At 43.1% G+C, this 18926-nt stretch overlaps 1 protein-coding gene across 1 annotated transcript in view; it reads left to right on the top strand.

Annotated features, from left to right (window-relative positions):
* Positions 1–18676, top strand: part of MAP3K3 (mitogen-activated protein kinase kinase kinase 3) — a 37604-nt gene extending 18928 nt beyond the window's left edge. Inside the window, exons 5-17 of the mRNA XM_081837853.1 lie at positions 171–270; positions 1715–1828; positions 2225–2345; positions 6235–6368; positions 6672–6745; positions 9219–9286; positions 9971–10063; positions 10532–10723; positions 11318–11466; positions 12085–12216; positions 12340–12469; positions 12654–12831; positions 14025–18676. Of these exons, the coding sequence (XP_081693979.1) occupies positions 171–270; positions 1715–1828; positions 2225–2345; positions 6235–6368; positions 6672–6745; positions 9219–9286; positions 9971–10063; positions 10532–10723; positions 11318–11466; positions 12085–12216; positions 12340–12469; positions 12654–12831; positions 14025–14253 (1714 nt within the window). The 3' untranslated portion in view covers positions 14254–18676. The remainder of the gene's footprint in view (positions 1–170; positions 271–1714; positions 1829–2224; positions 2346–6234; positions 6369–6671; positions 6746–9218; positions 9287–9970; positions 10064–10531; positions 10724–11317; positions 11467–12084; positions 12217–12339; positions 12470–12653; positions 12832–14024) is intronic.
* Positions 18677–18926: the final 250 nt, after the last annotated feature.

Genomic DNA, 18926 nt, shown 5'->3' with positions numbered 1-18926 from the left:
TTCTCATGCACAGTTATCATGTGTGTGAAGCTGATGAGCACCTAAGAATTTCAGCACATGGTTGGGTAACAGTTTAGGGAAAACACTGCTGCTTATGTAATTGCTTTTGTTGCATGGATTGTTTAGAGCTCATTCTGTTTGTATTATCAGTATCTTTCTATCTCATTCAGAATTATCGCTTTTGCCCGGCCTGTCCACTATGAAGATGTGCAGCAGAAAGTGAAAACGGTTTTTGGGCAGCCGCTAGATCTCCATTACATGAATAATGAGGTACCAAAATACGCCCACATTTTGTTCTCAAACAGTGCTATTCAGATCCAAGGAGAAATTCCACCACACTGAAAAATCCAAACACCTTGGCAAGGGTGGGGGCATGAAAAGAGGCAAAAGTAGCTTTTCACATGGACAACTAACACACTTGCCCAGATCAAGGTAGTCCCATGAGGGGACAATATTACCAAAGAGTATGGGCAGTTTGCAAGTGTATTTGTGGGCTGAAGATATGAGCCCTTTATTGGCTCCCTTTTCAGGTGGCAGAGCAGATGGAAACCTTGCCCGTTCATTTGAACTACCGCAGTCTGCAATGTGGCAAATAGTTGTACTGTGTTGTATCCAAACTTAGTCTACTACACTACACTACACTACACTTGATCTTAGCCAAAAGGCCGAGAAGTCATGCTTACAGAATTGAGTTCATTGAGCCAACTCCAAGTATGACTAAGTCTGGATACAACCCACTGACTTACCCTTAACAGGAATGTTTTTTGTAAAGATTAGAACGAGATAATACATAGCATTTGAAACACTTGAAATCACTAAACAGATGTTAAGTACAGTCATACCTCGGGTTGAAGTAGCTTCGGGATAAGTATTTTCGGGTTGCGCGCTGTGGTGACCCAGAAGTAATGGAGCACATTACTTCCGGGTTCCGCCGCTCGCGCAGACGGTCAAAATGAGGTCATGCGCAAAAGCGGCGAATCACGGCGCACGGGCACAGGTTGCGTTTGCTTCTGGATGCGAACGGGGCTCCGGAACGGATCCCATTCGCGTCCAGAGGTACCACTGTATTGTATCTGCCTCAGGAGAGCGAGGAAAATTATTAGGGACGACTCATACCCCGGCCAGCACCTCTTTAATCTCCTACCTTCAGGCAGGTGATACAGAAGTATAGTCAGCTGCACCAACAGGTTAACACCCGTGGGCTGTTGGGCTGCTGAATGAAAAAAAAAATAGGGATGCAATTAACTTCCAACAAGCACACAGAGTGCTAACAAGACTGAGTGTATGGGGGGGGGGGGGCTCGTTTAAATGCACTGCACACAGGTGGTGTAGTGACAATAAAGGTCTGTTCTATTCTATTCTCTCCTCTCTCTGACCCCCACTCCACCCCTTCTGAGACGGTTTTGAGTTTTTTGCAGTCTGTATCAAGAAGATTGTGTGGGTGGAATATTACCTGCCCGCAAAAATAACACAACCAGAAATATATCCGGATATTCAGGGGTACTATAACTTGTTTACAGCCTTGAGCCTTTGTAAATTTAATTCAGAGTAAGTCTGTTAGTTCACTGGGCTTACTCTCAAGTAGGAATACATAATTCAACTTAAGAGCATTTAAATTTCTATCTTGCAGTTTCACTATTTCATCCCTTTGTTGCCTGGAGGATTTAAAATGTACTTTTTTTACTAACTGAGTGCCTGTTTTCTTGCATTGTAGTTATCTATTCCTTTGAAAAGTCAAGATGACCTTGATAAGGCAATAGATCTGTTAGACCGAAGTGCAAATGTGAAACGCCTTAGAATATTACTGCTGTCTCAGGACAGAAACCACGTAAGTAAAAATAACATAATGTGCTGCTGTCTCATTTTTGCTGTAAGCCCTTACCAGTCATTAAGCAAAACAGCGATGCCTAGTCCACAAGGTGGGTTTGGTCTCCTGTTCCTCTCAGAGCCTTGTTGCAATAAATTGAAAACCCAAGAATGGAAAGCAGGCTTTATCATCCCAGCTGGAAAGCAAAGGAAACATCTGTAGAGCCCACTGTTTTGTATAGACCACCAAACTACATGATCTGACCCCCCCCCCCCCAGAGCAAATGGGAATATATTTCAGACTGCATTTCTAGTTGCAACGATCCTTTTTCCCTACCTGGGCTGCTTGTCCTTGGAATTAAAATATTAAGTCCCTCCAAACTCAAATTGCTTATTTTTTTTGCTCCCTCCCCAACAGACCAGTTCATCATCCCATTCTGGAATGCCAAAGCAAGTCAGAATCAAAACTTCTCAGTCCATGGGAGATGTGAACACTGCCTTCCAGCCACCCGAAACCAGAAGCAGGCACTTGTCCATCAGTGAGTACTAGTGGCCTGGAAGCCAAAATTTTGACATTAATTTCAGTCTATACTAGCAACAATTCTGTTCTTCCAAACACTTTAGGCTGTGACTTACAGCCTCTAAAGTTTCCCTTTTTTATCAGATATTTGAACCGTCATTTTCAGTTGAGCACACATACATATACATGTGGAGAGAAACATTAAGAAATCATGAGAGGACAATTCAGTCTTCTAGGACAGTCTCTTGCTGCTGACTTGAAAGTCAACATTATTGGAACAAAAAACTTTAGGTTTTAGGTGTCAGGCCCCCATCCCCAAACCCAATGACAGCAACTATTATTTGAAAGTAAGGAAGAGGTCTTTATTCAGTCTAATAGCAGTACATGTCCACAAGCAAACATATGGTCCAGGAGTCAAGGTTCTAAGTTACATGAACAGGGCAAGTGGTTCATATCCTTAAAGGAAGCTGTGATGTTGTACCAGTGGCTGATATGCCCTTCCTGCCAAGCTTTTAAAGATGGGAGTGGTGCAATCTCACTTGCAAGACACTCTCTGCCTGTGGTTTTGCTATGCACACATATACGTGCTCTGTCAGAGTGGGTACATCTGATTCGCCTTCATAAGTGGCACCTGACTCTCAGTGACAATACTGTGTTGTCCAGCTCTGCTAGCACTTCTTCCTGTTCAGCCTCTCCCTCTGGCTGGCCGAAGTCCGTCCTTCTCACGGATAAGGTTCTGCAGCAGCAGCATGGGAGAGAACTAGCGGATCTTCTTCTCTCTTGAAACCACAAGAGGAGGACCTTCCAGCCCCCCCATCTGCTGCTTCTCCTTCCTCTTGAGCTTGGAGCTGTGTGTGCCAGATCCTGACCGAGCCAAGGGGCTCATGACATTAGGCTCTGATTCCAGTTTTTGTTCCAAATCAGTTTTATTCATCCATATTGGATTACTGCACTGTTCTCTGTGTTGGACTGCCTTCAAATATGGCCCAGAGTCTACACTTGTTCCCAAATGTGGCTAGTAGAATATTCTGGAAGCCAAAAATTGTACCATATGACACATCTGATATTAACTACATTGGTTACCTGCTTGTTTCTGAGCTCAATTTAAAGCACAGGTGCTTATTTTTGAAATCTTTAATAGATTATTGATTTTATTGATTATTTTATTTCTATAGAACTTAATATATTCAAAATATCTAAGCGGTGTACAAAATGCTGAAGCAACAGCAGTCAAACAAAATATTACAAATAAATAGTTACATATAAAAATGTTACATTAAAACATAGTTGCTAATATATGTATATAAATTAATATCAATTCATTTTCCTTCTGATGCACCCGCCCCTCTCAGCCTCCGGGTTCTCACTCAGGATCCAAAAAACTCTCAGCTCACTCACAAAAGTCCTGGAAACAGCCGGTCTCACCTTAGTCTCTCACTCCAGACTTGCTTTTTATGGGCAGGCCCAAGGTGGCTGATCCTTCCTTAGGCTGCCCACAGCTGTGTCCCATTCAGCTGTACTCTGTGCACTGAGTTCCAGATACAGCAGGTTTACTGAGTTTCCCACAGGGTCACATCTCTTCTGTCCTCTCCCTCCTCCTCCAGTTGCTTTAATAGCATTGAACCTGGTAATTTCAAGGGCACCTTTGTTGATATGACTCTCCCTGTCTACCCCCTGAGTCCACCCCCCCAAAGGCACACTCCTCCATTGTCTCCTGAGACAGATGGATGCCAGGAACCTAAGACTGGCCTTGGAGAACCTGCTCTCCAACCCCTTACCATTGGAAGTATGTTAGGCAGGCCTTTTCAGTGGTGGCACCAAGACTCTGGAATAGCCGTCTTCTGGGAGATGCAGCAGGCTTCCTTTCTTTCTGCATTTAGGTAGATTTAGAAGACTTGTTCACTCAGGCTAATACTGCTCTGCTATTTTTAAAGTTTTCTTGGTTTCATGCTGCTGCTTAGTTGTTAATGTAAGGAATATTTGTGTGTGTTTGTTTTGACATTTTATTTGCTTCTAGTGTAGGCTGTTGTAGAAAAACAAGAAAGAAGTAATAGTGGATTTACAAGCACAGTTTTAAAGGGCATGGGGAACTAACCCTTAAGCAGATAACGTGTCTGCCTTCAAACAATTAGTAAAGAAAAAATACTTATAAACCATATTTCATGGTTTGAAAAGGAGCTTACCCTTGATTCACAACACAATATCATAGCCTCCTGCTTCCTCCATTAGCCAGAAGATGGTGCTAGTGTATTGCAAGTTTTCATTGTAAGGAACAAAAAGAATTCTCTTTGAATACAGTGGTACCTCGGTTTACAAACTTAATACGTTCCGGAAGTCCATTCTTAAACCAAAGCCATTCTTAAACTGAGGTGTGCTTTCCCTAATGAGGCCTCCTGCCACCGGTGCCCTTCCACCATTCCATTCGTGAACCAAGGTAAAGTTTGCTAACCAGAACACTACTTCTGGTTTTGCGGAGTTTTTTTACCGAATAGTTCGTAAACAGGGCTGTTCTTAAACCAAGGTACCACTGTACATGCTAAATATATATTATCCTTTAAAATTTGGTAACCTGGAACTCTTTAAACCCAAAATTTTAAGAGAAATCTGCAGGCTTATTTTAAAATTTGAAACAGTCATACAGAGGCAGCTCTGCTTGAGGTTGGATATTTCAGCATACTGACAATATAAAGTCCGAAGATTCTCAGAACCAGCAAGGCATAGGTGATTTCTCACACAAAGTATGAGGTTGTCTCGGGTAGGGTGGAGAAGCTAGTGATGGCCCTAATCTTTTTAATTTTGAGTTACATTGTGCCCTCATGGCAGCCATTTTGTGACAGGCACCCCCAGCACACTCTTAAAATTCAAAATGTGCCTGCTGGTCCGAGAAGGTTGGCAATTCGTTACTTAAATTAATAGTTTCATCTAACTGCTTCCATGTGAATCAAGCAGAACTATAGAAAAGAAGCCAGAAGGGTTAAATTTGATCAGAGTCAATAGTCAAATGTGAGAATGGGAGGGGGGGGGGAGAGACTACTTTTAAACTGCAGAGCAGCATCCAAAACACACCCTGTAACAGAGAAAATACTTCTAAGGGATTTAGACAGCACGACTTCTAGTGTTCCTATGTTGGCAACAGCCCACATTTGAATTTCCATAAAATGATTGAACTAAGCATCAAGTGCAGCAGGTACAGTGGTGCCTCGCAAGACGAAAATAATCCGTTCCGCGAGTCTCTTCGTCTTGCGGTTTTTTCGTCTTGCGAAGCAAGCCCATTAGCGGCTTAGCGCTGATAAGCGGCTTAGCGGATCAGCTGATAAGCGGCTTAGCGGATCAGCTGTTAAGCGGCTTAGTGGCTTAGTGGCTTAGCTGATAAGCGGCTTAGTGGATCAGCTGATAAGCGGCTTAGCGGCTTAGAAAAAGGGGGGGGACCCGCAGGAACTCGCAAGGCATTTTGGTCTTGCGAAGCAAGCCCATAGGAAATTCGTTTTGCGAAGCACCTCCGAAACGGAAAACCCTTTCGTCTAGCGGGTTTTCCGTCTTGCGAGGCATTCGTCTTGCGGGGCACCACTGTATAAAGTGATGGCCTTGTGTTTAGAAGAAATGCACACTAAAGAATAGCCTTTTCTCTATTCCAGGGGTGGGGAAGTGAATCCAGCCAATGGACTGGACGCAGAACTGCCCCACCCTCCACAAACAAGCCACTTTTGACAGGTGGATGGGGCTGCCAACATGTCAATTATCTGATATCATAGGATACACTCTGAGGCTCTCGGTTGTCTCTTTGCAGTTACTCTGAATAACATTGTCCCTGAGTCTTTCAAAAATGCAGGAGAGAACAATTCTGTTCCCCTCCCCTCAGGTGCTCTTGACCTTGTGCATCCTTTTAATAAGTGTTTCAAAATCTTCAGGTTCTCAGACCACAGGTCGAAGTTCACCACCTCCAGGGTATGTTCCAGAGAGGCAGCAACGAATCGCTCGTCAGGGGTCCTACACCAGCATCAACAGCGAAGGAGAATTCATTCCAGAGACCAATGAACAATGTGTGAGTTCAGTAAAGTGCTCCTCAGCTTTGAGAAGCTGCCTTTATACCATGTCATGCCTCTGGTCCACCTAGCTCAGTATTTTCTACCCTGTCAGCAGTTTCTTGTGGTCTCAAACAAGAGTCTCTTCCAGCTTTATCAGGAAATGCCATGGATTGAACCTGAGACCATCTGCATGTGTAGCACATGCTCTGTCTGAGCCTCAGCCCTTTCCCAACTTTCTTGGTAGAGTTCTCCATTCTGTCTTTTTGTATTGTATTGTGTCTTAGATTATATTCAGTTTGACTTTCTGTGATCTCTCATAGATGCTGGATCCTTTAAGCAGCGCTGAAAACTCTATATCTGGCAGTTGTCAGTCGTTGAGCCAGTCAGGAGACAGGTATGGACCTTAATGGGTTTGGAATCGATTTTGCTGTCGTCCAATTTCTCCTCCGCATGTTTGGGTTGCTAATGAATTTTCCTTCATGTGAGATTGACAGGGAACCTTGGGGTGTTTCTCTCTCCAGCATTATTTGTCTTGTCTTATTTGTGTTGGAAGGGGCCACAAGGGTCATCTAGTCCAACCCCCTGCAATGCAGGAATCATTTGCCCAACGTGGGGCTCAAACTCACGATCCTAAGATTAAGAGTCTCATGCTCTACCGACTGAGCTATCCAGATGAATTCAGTTACATCTATTTTTTTGCTTCTGGCATTTGTGGGTGAATTGTAGATACTCAAGGACCCTTAGGAGGTACAGTGGTACCTCAGGTTACATACACTTCAGATTACATATGCTTCAGGTTACAGACTCCACTAACCCAGAAATAGTACCTTGGGTTAAGTACTTTGCTTCAGGATGAGAACAGAAATCGTGCTCCAGTGGCGTGGCAGCAGCAGGAGGCCCCATTAGCTAAAGTGGTGCTTCAGGTTAAGAACAGTTTCAGGTTAAGAACAGATCTCCGGAACAAATTAAGTACTTAACCCAAGGTACCACTGTTCAGAGATTGTTAGTCTGTTCCTGGCATAGACCCTGTAGTAAAGTCAAAACAGATTTAGTTTACCACTGAATTCATTTTATTGGCCTCCATACAGTCCCTTACTGTTGTAAGCATGGGTTCAGCACCTCTACCATTTCACTTGAATATGATGAGAGAAATACTAGTCACTGGTATACTGATGACACCTTACTTCAGAGCCCTAGATGACCTGGTCGGCAGTTTCATGTAGATGTTAAAAAGTATGGGAGATGAGATGGAACCCTGCAGGACCCTATAAGCACAGGTGCCTTGAGGACAAGCAGTATTCTTCCAGCACTACCTTCTGGAATTTAAGTAGGAATGGAACCACATTGCCCCTTGTGGTGATCACACAGGGTCACCGGACATTTGACGGTCTATTGATCCCTGTGCCACCACTGTGATTGCTTACTTTGCTGCCACCACCCCGCTTTTCACGGGGACACACGGAGTCCAGACGGAGTCCAGACAGTTGTTAACATTAACAAAAAAGCAAGTTTATTTTATAGGCATGAACAAGTTTATGGTTTCAGTTAATTTTCTTGGCAGTTTCTTAATCTTAGTTCCTTAACTGTCCTATACGTTCCTAACAACTTCAAACTGATTATCCCAATTATCTATCTGACTCCACCTAACAGTTCCTCTCACTCTCTCACCACACAGCTTGACCAACCCACAGTCTTTTCCTCCCTCTTCCTTCTCCAACTCCCAACTCTCAACTGACTTCCACACAACTCCGACTCTAACACTAACTCCTCCCCTAGGTTTCCCACTGGCCAATCACTTCCCACTCATTTAACCCTTTCCTTATGACCCACCTAGGAGGCAAACGCCACACCCCTAAACCTGTCGTGCCTCAGAATCCAATTCTGATTCCAGAGGAGATAGCTTTCCCCTCTCTTTGGTGCTGGATAACTCTTCCCCATAACTACTAGCAGACTAAGAAGGGAGCCAGTCTTCCACTTTTCCATTTTTGGGGGACACAGGAAACATTCCACCCTTCTGCAGCACATGCCTATGTCATAGAATACAGCCTCCTTAAAGCACGATCAGGTTTTCTTCTACGAAACAGGGCTTCACCACTCTCTGCCATACTATATAAAAGACCAGTGCTGAAGCAACACTTGCTGATCTTTCTTTCCAGTATCCAGCTTAGGTGAATCTGATATCCAGCCACATCCCAAAGCTTGCTCCATATGAGCTTTCCGTGTTCCTGACTCTTGGCTACCTGCCCTATACCTTGCCACACCTGAACAGAATGCCCCCGCTCTATGGTATCTGATATTGAAAACTGCCAAGAGGTCCTGGATAACTAGTAGCGTTTCAGTCCCCTTGTCATAGGTTATCACATTGCATCAGAGTAACCAAATCAGGTTCTTTGATGACAAAAACCAAATGGGAATAGATCCAGATTGTTTAGCTGGATAACTTGCATTACTATAATGAGGAAAGCTGTATTTTGCCCAACGAGGGAGGAAACTGGATCATATATTTTTAAAAATGTAAAAGATACATTAAAATTTAAAATATATGCTAAAAAATTGATTGCATCTTTGGGGTGGGAATTTTTCAGTTAGCTATGTGCCCTGGCTGAATTTTTCTGAAAGTGATACCCAGTTTGTAGATGGGGGAACCCAACAGATTGTGTAAATTCTCTGTTCAGTTATGCGTATGTTTATATGCAGAAATCCCACAATACTGCATTGGATGTGAATAAATTATTGTAATTTATTCAGGTTTAGGCTATCCAGCTTCTTCCTAAGTCGTGAGAGGGGGCATCACATTAAGTTGTAACACAGGCCATTCTTAGCCCAGTTTATAGGTACAAATCTTGATTCTTTCTCCCTCCAAACAGTCTTTCCTACAGAAAATCCTGCATGTCCAGGGCCCAGAGTTTCCCAGACAACAGGCAGGATTTTTCAGGTATGTCTGTATAGTTTTTAAAATAATTATTTGAGCTGATGGTTGTTGACAGATAACAGGAGAAAGAAACTCCTACCTTGTTGTTTCTCTGTTGTGTGTTGCCTGCTCCTAGTCAAGATTCTATATTCTCTTTTCTGATTGCAGAAGAAAGACATTTTGAAATGTGCAGACAACTGCTCTGTCACTTGCCAGCAGTTACCTGGCTTCCAGTCTAATCAGGGTGGAAGATACTGCTGTGGAGCCACATCTCGTTTGCCTCTCCCATTCCTTTGCCACTGATTGGTTGAAGGTTGCTGGGTCAGGGAGAGAATTAACAGTTTTCAGGATACGTGCTTATGCATTGGTTTCTCTTCCCTCCTGAAACCACCTGTAAGGAGGAGGTTGACTGAAACTAAGAAACTTTAACTACCAGAAGGGCAAATATGAAAATAAGCTAATAAGTTATTCTGTGGGCTGCATTTTTCAGACAAAGTGCTGTGTGCCAAGTGCCCTGCCATCTCAGTGGAAAAGGAGCTGGATTTCAGTGATCTGCATAGTTCAATGGGTTCTAGAATTTAAGCTTTAAACATATTTAGTGAACCTTTTCTTCCAGTCATGGGATTCGTGGATTTCCCTCCCCTTTGGGTCATTCATCTGTGCATGTTCCATAAGTTAACTTGTTTTGCTTTGTCTCCCTCTATCCAGATCGCGAGAATCAAATCTATGACAAAGCAGAGAAAGGAGGGACCTACCCTCGGCGTTACCATGTCTCCATGCAGCACAAAGATTATAATGACGGTGGGTGTGCTTGCACTGCAAGAAAGCACCCTGCTTTTTATCTTAATGATAGGGTTGCCGTTAGACATCTCTCCCAAGGGGAACTATCTGCTTTTTCCTGGTGGCTAGGCCTCTCTCTGCTTCTCTGACTCACTTTTCTTGAAATTGCTTCGGAGAACTCACTGGAAGCAGGAGAAGTGACAAATGCAAGCGAGAATATGACTTTCCTTCCTTCTCTTTTCCTGTAGTTGAATAGCTCAAGAAGAACAGAGAGAAACTCTGTTTCTTGCATGCGAACCACTGGTGAAGCAAGTTGTTGGCCTGTGCACTACAAGATTAATCCAGAGCAGAGTTGTCCAGAGCTTAGGTTTTTGCTAACTCAGAAGTCATGCCTGCAAAGGCTTCTTGCTCTGTCCCCAGCCCTGATTCCCCACCCTGTATCCAGGCAGTTTTATTGGCAAACTTTTCTTTCATAACGTTTTCTAACAGGACGGAGGACCTTCCCACGTATTCGACGTCACCAGGGTAACCTCTTCACACTAGTGCCATCAAGCCGCTCCTTGAGCACCAATGGGGAGAACCTTGGCCTAGCAGTGCAGTATCTGGACCCCCGGGGGCGCCTGCGGAGTGCGGACAGTGAGAATGCCCTCACCGTGCAAGAGAGGAACATTCCAACCAAATGTAAGCAGGCTGTTCCAGATAGCGAAATGCAGCACTATTGTGCTTTCCAGTGCATTCAAGATGGACAAAAGGAAGCACTTGTTCAAATTGATACAGGGTTTTGTGGTGGCCACTAACACAGGTGGCTTTTTAACAGATAAAATTGACTGTCAGTGGCTCTACACCCTGAGGGTTTGGAATAAAGCTTCTGTTTACCAGGTACTAAGAATGAACAATAATATGAGATGCTGTGTCTTGTCATACTTATGAATTTTCCTGGGGCTACTGATGAGATAGGGCGCGACGCTACATCAAACTATTTGATGTTTAATATCAGGTCTTATAAACTGCAGAAGGACGAAGAGAAATGTGTGAAAAGCTGATGTTGTGGTCCTAAAGGCCCATCAAGCAGAAGTCAAGTTTTAAAAACTCTTATCAGAGCCAAACATTATATGCCACACCTTGAATCTTTGATAGGTGGCATCTCTAGCTTGGAGACTGGAATTATCTCCCCTGCATTTAGTAATGCAGGTATAAATAGCCTCTGTTGACGGGTGTAGAAGACTATTCTTGAGGATGACATTATAAACTGAGAATTCCTTCTGTATTTGGCAGCTCCAAGTGCCCCAGTTAATTGGCGGCGAGGGAAACTCCTGGGGCAAGGTGCATTTGGCCGTGTGTACTTGTGCTACGATGTGGATACAGCCAGAGAACTTGCAGCGAAACAGGTCCAGTTTGACCCAGACAGTCCTGAAACAAGCAAGGTACTTGAACGATACCACTGGGAACACTGTCTAAAGTAAATGTTCGTATTTGGAAATACCATGCTAAGTAACAGACATTCAACGAAGCATGGTTTGTAAAGAGATATCATGGTTCGTTCTTTCCCTTAGAATCCCCAAATGCAATCCCACTGCACTCAAGACTGCCAAATTATTTACAAAACTTCACCACGTCACCTTTCCCTTTACCATTGGCTGGCACAAGTAACCAACACCTTTCCCCAAGTAGGCTGGAGAAGCTAAGCACCTGCCTCTTTACTGGTCTTTGACCCTTAGTAATCAGCTAATAGTAACCATTTTGTTAATCTGGTTGCCACCCTAATAGAAATAATTCAAAGTGGAAATTGTTAATAACATCAAATAGTGGGAAAACTAATTTCTAGGCAAGTTCTTGCTGAGAACTTGTCACTGCTGCCAAGTTCAAATGTGGTTCAGTAGTCAGCTGTCTGGTATGAAAAAGTGCTTTATCCTACAGTTTTTCCCAGTTTGGACATAATGGGAAACTGATTTAACAAACCACAACATCTTCCTCAGTGGGGGAGCATGCAGGCACACACATTCTTAGTGCAATGAACTAACTGGCTCTCTCCATGCCTGCAGGAAGTGAGTGCTTTGGAGTGTGAAATTCAGCTGTTGAAGAACCTTCAGCATGAGCGCATTGTCCAGTATTATGGGTGCTTGAGGGACCGAGCAGAGAAGACCCTGAGCATATTCATGGAGTACATGCCAGGGGTAAGAATTGAGCTAGTCCTCTAGAAAGTGATTGCCGTCTGCTTCTGACCTGCAGTGGATTTGCAAGATTATTTCCTTGTTGTTGAAGTCCTCTTCAATACCTTTCCTGCTTTTCCTGTGAAGGGTTCTGTCAAAGACCAGCTGAAGGCCTATGGTGCACTGACGGAAAATGTGACCCGGAAGTACACTCGGCAGATTCTTGAAGGAGTCTGTTACCTTCACAGCAACATGATTGTACATAGGGATATAAAGGGTAAGAGATGTCCATGTGACTTGAGCCAGCTCCCTCAACCTGGTCTCTCTTCCTCTTCTTGGCTCCCCTCTTCATGTATTGACTGCTAATACCCTGCAAGGTAGAGTTAGTGACAGACTTTGAATCACTGCTGCTTCCCTCTTCTTCTCCCTCCCCATCTCCCTCCTTCCTTCCCCCTTCTCAGGAGCCAATATTCTCCGGGACTCTGCTGGCAATGTGAAGCTTGGGGACTTTGGGGCCAGCAAACGGCTGCAGACAATCTGCATGTCTGGGACCGGCATCCGTTCTGTCACTGGCACGCCCTACTGGATGAGTCCAGAGGTGATCAGTGGCGAGGGTTACGGAAGAAAAGCCGACGTCTGGTGAGAAGTTGCTTTGTTCTGTTTGCTTGGTGCATAGTTCTAGCCAGGATTTCTGTGTACCTGAAGTCCATAAGCTTTTAACCTTCTTATCAGGAGTACAAGGAACATTTCTGGAAAAGGAAAGTGACATTTTTGTCCAGAATACCCCTGACTCAAATGACATACTTCGTTAGTCTTGCAGCTGCTCTGTGTTTGGGCAGGGACTGAGTTCACTTCCTAGCAAGGATTAATTTTATGTTGTAAAAGGTGGCTGACCCTCTGACCACTAGCTAGGCGTGTAAGGGTAGCTATTCAGTGATAAGGGGCTGAACTTTTAGAACCAAGAGCAGTTTTTCCATCATTATCATTATCATTATGTACAAGCCATCCTTTCTTCAATTAATTCTGCCTTGAGAAGTGTTCTTCATGCTCAATTCTTGTCTCTCCTCCTAAGAAGCCAAACACTTGAGTGTCTACAAATGTGTCCTTGACACATTTCTGAGTGTGTCCTTTATTGCATATCTGCAAGGCTGGCATTTGGGCTGCCTCTTACATTTTTTTAATAAAAGAAATTAAAGCTCCTGCCAAGGCCACATCTGGAAGAGCTTCAAGCCATTCTTCTGTGGCCTTTTCTTTGAATTTCCAGGGCTGAACTCTGATGATAATAATAATATATCCTTTATTAGGCATAGCAAACCACACATTATCAAACTCTAATAGAATTAACTTCTGTACATGTGTACTGTAGGAATAAAATGAGTTGTGTGAGTTCAGTGGATCTCCAGACAAAGCTATTTCTCCAGTTGAGTTATGTTGTAAGAACATTTGTCATTTTCTCTCGCTTTGTTCAGAATTGAAAGTTGGATCTGGCGTAGTTTGACTTGGCCAAAGAGATGAAGAATTTTTAAATTATCTGGCTTCTGAGTCACTTTCTTTTTCAGCTTTGTTTGATATTGGTTATCTATTCAGCCCTCTATGTCCTGATCCTCCTAAATGATCCACAAAAGCTTATGCCCCAATATATTTGTTAGTAAGGTGCCACACGCTTCCTTGGTGTTGTTTTTAGGTTGCAACAGGCTAATTCCACTTCTCCTCCTTAATTTATCTCGGTTGTGCCCATTGTGTGGGTGTCACGGGAACTGCCACAAGAAACTCCAGCACTGCCTTTCGTTTTCTAATACAGATAATTGAATTCTATGTTTTCCCATTCCCAGGAGCCTTGCCTGTACTGTTGTGGAGATGCTAACAGAGAAGCCACCCTGGGCAGAGTATGAAGCCATGGCAGCCATTTTCAAGATTGCCACACAGCCAACTAACCCCCAGCTGCCTTCCCACATTTCAGAAACTTGCCGGGACTTTATAAAGCAGATCTTTGTCGAAGCCCGGCAGAGACCCTCAGCTGAAGAGCTGCTCCAGCATCCCTTTGCACAGCTCCCATACTGAATTGCCCTCCCCAGAAACAGTACTTCTTCCTTGGCTTTTAGCATTTTCTCCTTGGGAGGATGCTGTGCTGTGGCCCTTATCCGAGCAGCAGCTCCAAATAAATGCTGGCACAGCTGTCTTATTTGCCTAGAGAGGCGGTCGGTGTTTGAGGAGCAAGGCAGGGACGTCAGTTGCTTTTATTTGGATAGATTCTTCTTTGGATTGATGCTTCTAGTAGCTGTGCAACCTACATCTGCATCTCTGTCCTTACCTGTGCTGCTGCCATGGAATGTTTGGTGGCACGCTTCCCACAAGCACATGAGCTGGGAGCGGCTTAGGAACCACCTCACTTGAATGTAGCTGTGTATCAGAAGCTGGTCCAAAGTGGAAGGGGGCTTGTGGTGTCAGAACTTGTGAAAGCTTCTAAAAGCTACAAAAATGTGTGTTGGCTAGCATTCTGTGTTTCGCAGTTCCCCAGGACTATTGTCAAGTGCCACAGAGAACATGGACTCAGTTATTATATATAATAATTATTATATATTTTATTAAGTATTCAGCATCTGAAAGTGTTCAGAAAATATTGATTTAGAAGAATATGTGAATAGTGTTGTTTTTTTATATAATGACAAACCCAAGGAGCTGGAGGCAGAGTTGTACTTTCTTTCTGTTTGCCTTTTAACTCTCTCCTATCCACATTTCTGGATGATGAGATGGGGGGTTACAGTGGAACACAAGCACAACGAGGCCTACACAACAGTGGCCCCTGAATGAAACGAGGGAATCGAGCTTCATTTTGACAGGGCTGTCTGAAGGTGCAATTCAGGACTGTGTCTATGCAATAACTGTGCTAACGCAGGATTTATTATCTGGCACAAAAATCTGCATCCTAAGATTCAGTATTTCTAACTTTTATTTATTTTAATTTAATTCTTTTCAAAAACAAGTTTCTGGTCTTCATGGCTGCAGAGAAACTCTAATAAACGTGGAGGGTTTGAGAGGTGCCTAGAGACTTCTTAGAAGTCACAGGGGGCTGAGCAGGATACAGCGGTTGTGGCATGTGCTTAGTGCCCTTGCACAAAGAGCAAAAGCCAAATAAATCATCAAAAACAAGAATATATACAGATTTTTACTTTATTTGCATAATTTATTGAGATCATGGAATGTGACATTTTTATGGATTGTTTTAGCACAGAGTATCACATGCTGGATATAGACAGGGGTTGCCATAGGATAGCTATTGCTTGCAGCTGATGAGATAGAGCCCCGTATTGGGAGTTTCATACAGCTGGCCTATCATGCAGCAGTTAATAGCTTTCCTATGAAAATGCTGTTCCTTTGAAACTTCAGGCTCTTCTATATCTATTAGATGTCTTCTTCCACCCAGGTATTTTCTGCAGAACAGCCGCCGGTGCCATACTCAGTTTTTTGCCAGTCCTTCAAACCAAAGACATTTCCAGTGCTGCCAACGTCTTATTTCAGGGAAAGGTGAAAGACTGCTGCTAAGCCTAATAAAGACATTTCTTTTGAGGTTTTCATGTGATCTTGGATAAAAATAGTTTTTATAAATGGAAGACACGTGCCTGAGCAGCAGAGGCGAGGGAGATATTTATGCATAAGCTGTACTTGTGATTGTGTTTTCATAGAGTCATCTAATCTAGCAGTTGTGTGAAACAAAGGGACAAGGCCTGATTTCAAATGCTGCATTATCTTTTGGCTAGGAATCCTGGGGATTTTTAAAGGGGAAGTCATGACAAGTCATTGCAGGCAATCTAAGCAGTATCCTCTTTCAACTAACTGTTTAGCGGCAAAGGGAAATTTGATTGTTTTGCTGTATAAAACCTCGGACTGGGAACCAGATGCAGTCAGACAGGGCTCGTGTAACGTACGGACCTGCTCACATTCCAGAAATATTCGCTTCAAAAAATGCACTTCCTAGGATAGCTGAACAATTTGACCAATGTGTTGTGCTGCAAAAAGAATGTGTACTTCTGTTGTGTCATGCTTCCAATCACCTGTTCTTAGCCTTTAAAAGAGGTAAAATTTATCCCTCCTCTTTCCAGCCAAGAGTCATTTACGACAGGCACATTGGCACAGTCTTAGGGTAGCCAGCTGTTTTCGTCTCTGCAGAGTTGAGGATTGCTACCATCCCTCAGCTTTTTAACAGGGCTACAGACGTTTACTTAAATCACAAGCTGGCAGCCTACCAGCTTGACATGTTGGTTAACAGCCAGTACTAGGCAATGCTTCCAGTGGACCTGCAGCAGTATATTTGAAGCAGAATGCAGTCATCATGTGAATAAAATGTAGCAAAGGTAAGACTTCTTTCCTTGTAGCAGTGATAAGGTGTTAATGTAGCTTCTCTGCTCTGTTTAAGGCAGGCATGACCCTGACTACTGGTCCTGTTAGCTAGGGATGATGGGAGTTGTTGTCCCAAAACAGCTGAAGGGCCAAGTTTGGCCATGCCTGGTTTAAGGCTTCCACAATGCTACTTTTAAGACTGGATGCTGTTTTCTGAGGGGAGAATGCAGGATTTAAGGAAGTACGCAGTGTGAGTTGTTCCTTTCAGGTAACAGAGGCTCAAAAAACCTGCAGTGATTCTCTCCCCCACCCCCTTTATCTCACCTGCCAACATGTTTGAAGGACTTGAAGAGAGGCCTGAAATGTTTGTTGTCTTGAAACATGTCTACCCTCAGCCCAAACTGTGGTCTGTGTTGCCCGGCAGCAGGCTTTCCCTCCACCTGTCTCCAATAATGTGATTATGTTCGCTGGGCTCCCCCTTTGTATGATACACTCCAGAACCCAGACCCAGAGCCTCTGATTAAGCCTAAGAAATAAGCCAAAGCATTACTTGTATGGTCAGCAATGCACTTTTACAAATGTGTGTATATCATTCCCTATTTGTTATGCTTTTTACATCATGTAAACAAATGATGGTGCCTCTTTATCTTTTTTATTTAAGCTGTATTTGTTGATTTTTATAGATATGTATAGCAACTGTTATGGGATGGGAAAGAAATTGACACCTTCATGAATTTTAAAAGTGGGGAGAGAAGCAGCTGGTTTTGCAGAAAATTTGAATATAGTTTTATAACAAAATGTGTTAAGCCAAAATACCTCTTTGTTTCCTCATGCACCCATTGGGGCAGTGGGAATGTTGAATTCGTTTCATAGAAATAGCATAGATCCCAATAATAAAATATCTGGAATGGGTTGTTTTATGAGCAATCTATCCATAGGCTTTGTCCAGGAGTCCTGGTTAGGTTTATTACAAATCTGATTAAATTGTTGCAGCGCACAGTATCACCAGTGTAAATCTTACTTAAGTTACTGGATGGGCACATCCATTTGCATAACCTTTATTGGATGTCTTCAACCTGGATTTGACATTGACTTGTTGCATATGGATTGATTTACTAAGGATTGATTTGTCCCTAAAATTGCAGCTAAATCAATTACCAAAAAATGGCCAGTAACTTACCCCCCCCCCTTCAACCATTTCCAGTAAGAAAGTACCGTAAATTCCTTCTGTAGTATAAAGCCCCATTAATCTGTTCATACTCATTTTCAAGCACTTTGTGCCCCCCTGATACTTTCATTTGCACTTTTGCTTTCAGTAAGTTTCTTGTCCCCATGGGTGCAGATGAGAAAACAGGTTGCTGAAGGATAAATTGCAAATTTTCCCAGATGGAACTGTAACCATATGTGAGGAAAGAAAATAACGGTGTTTTGGACTTGGCGTGACGATTCTGTATCCTCCAGGTTCACCCTCTTAATGTTCTGCTAAACAGGATTATTCTGTCTTGGTTACTGTGGGTGTTAATGATTCAAACACATCTTAAAATAGCTTTTTGCATTGGAGAAAGCTACCCTTGCCAGACAGCCTTTATTTCTTCTCTTATTGGCCTTTAGAAGAACAGCTGCATTCCTGGATGTGTGATATGGGGGCTGTTCTAATATCTGATTTCAGGGTAAAGCTTTAGAGAAGAATATACCTTTATTACATTATAGTCCAAAGCAGTTGAAAGGAAGTCCCACTGACTATTGCAGTTTGCTTCTACCAAGATTGCTGCCTCTACAGCACAGCAGCATGATTATGAAATTGCTATGTGGAAACTAGAAGATTGCACATTTTGCTTCTCAATCTGCTGATCTGTAATCCAGAGTATTACCTATAGATTTAAATTGTCTGTATTGGAATAAGTGGTTTGATTTATTGAAACCTAAATGGGGGGAACTTAAGTATTTTTAACAAGTGGACCATGTGTGCCTCATAAGCCAGCAGTAGCATTGTGAAGTTTATCAACTGAACCTGGAGTGTACAGAAGACCTTGAACCACTTGTGTCTTTCTGTTTTTATAAATATCTATACTGACCGGGGCTTGCAGTGCAAAGCCGGGCCAAAGTATAACTTTTATTTACAATAAAATAACATTTTTGGCTAGTACTGTTTTGTAAGTACCTCTGTTGTTTGGATTAGAGGCAGCTAAAAGGTCTCTGCTCTTGTCAATATGGCAAGGAGTTCCCTCCACCATCAACCTTCCTCACACCTCCCAACTTTATCATGGTATATGCTATTCCCTTTCTGCAAAGTGGAGTGGACTGCAATTTAGGAGTGTCTCAACACTAGAAGTCTCTGTAATATCTGATGCCTTATAGACTAACTGGATTGTGGTGGCAGCTCTTGTGGGCGTCTA

The sequence above is a fragment of the Podarcis erhardii genome (genome assembly GCF_964252035.2).
Source record: "Podarcis erhardii genome assembly, chromosome: 13".
Lineage (NCBI taxonomy): Eukaryota > Metazoa > Chordata > Lepidosauria > Squamata > Lacertidae > Podarcis > Podarcis erhardii.
This window is presented reverse-complemented; position numbering and strand designations above follow the sequence as displayed.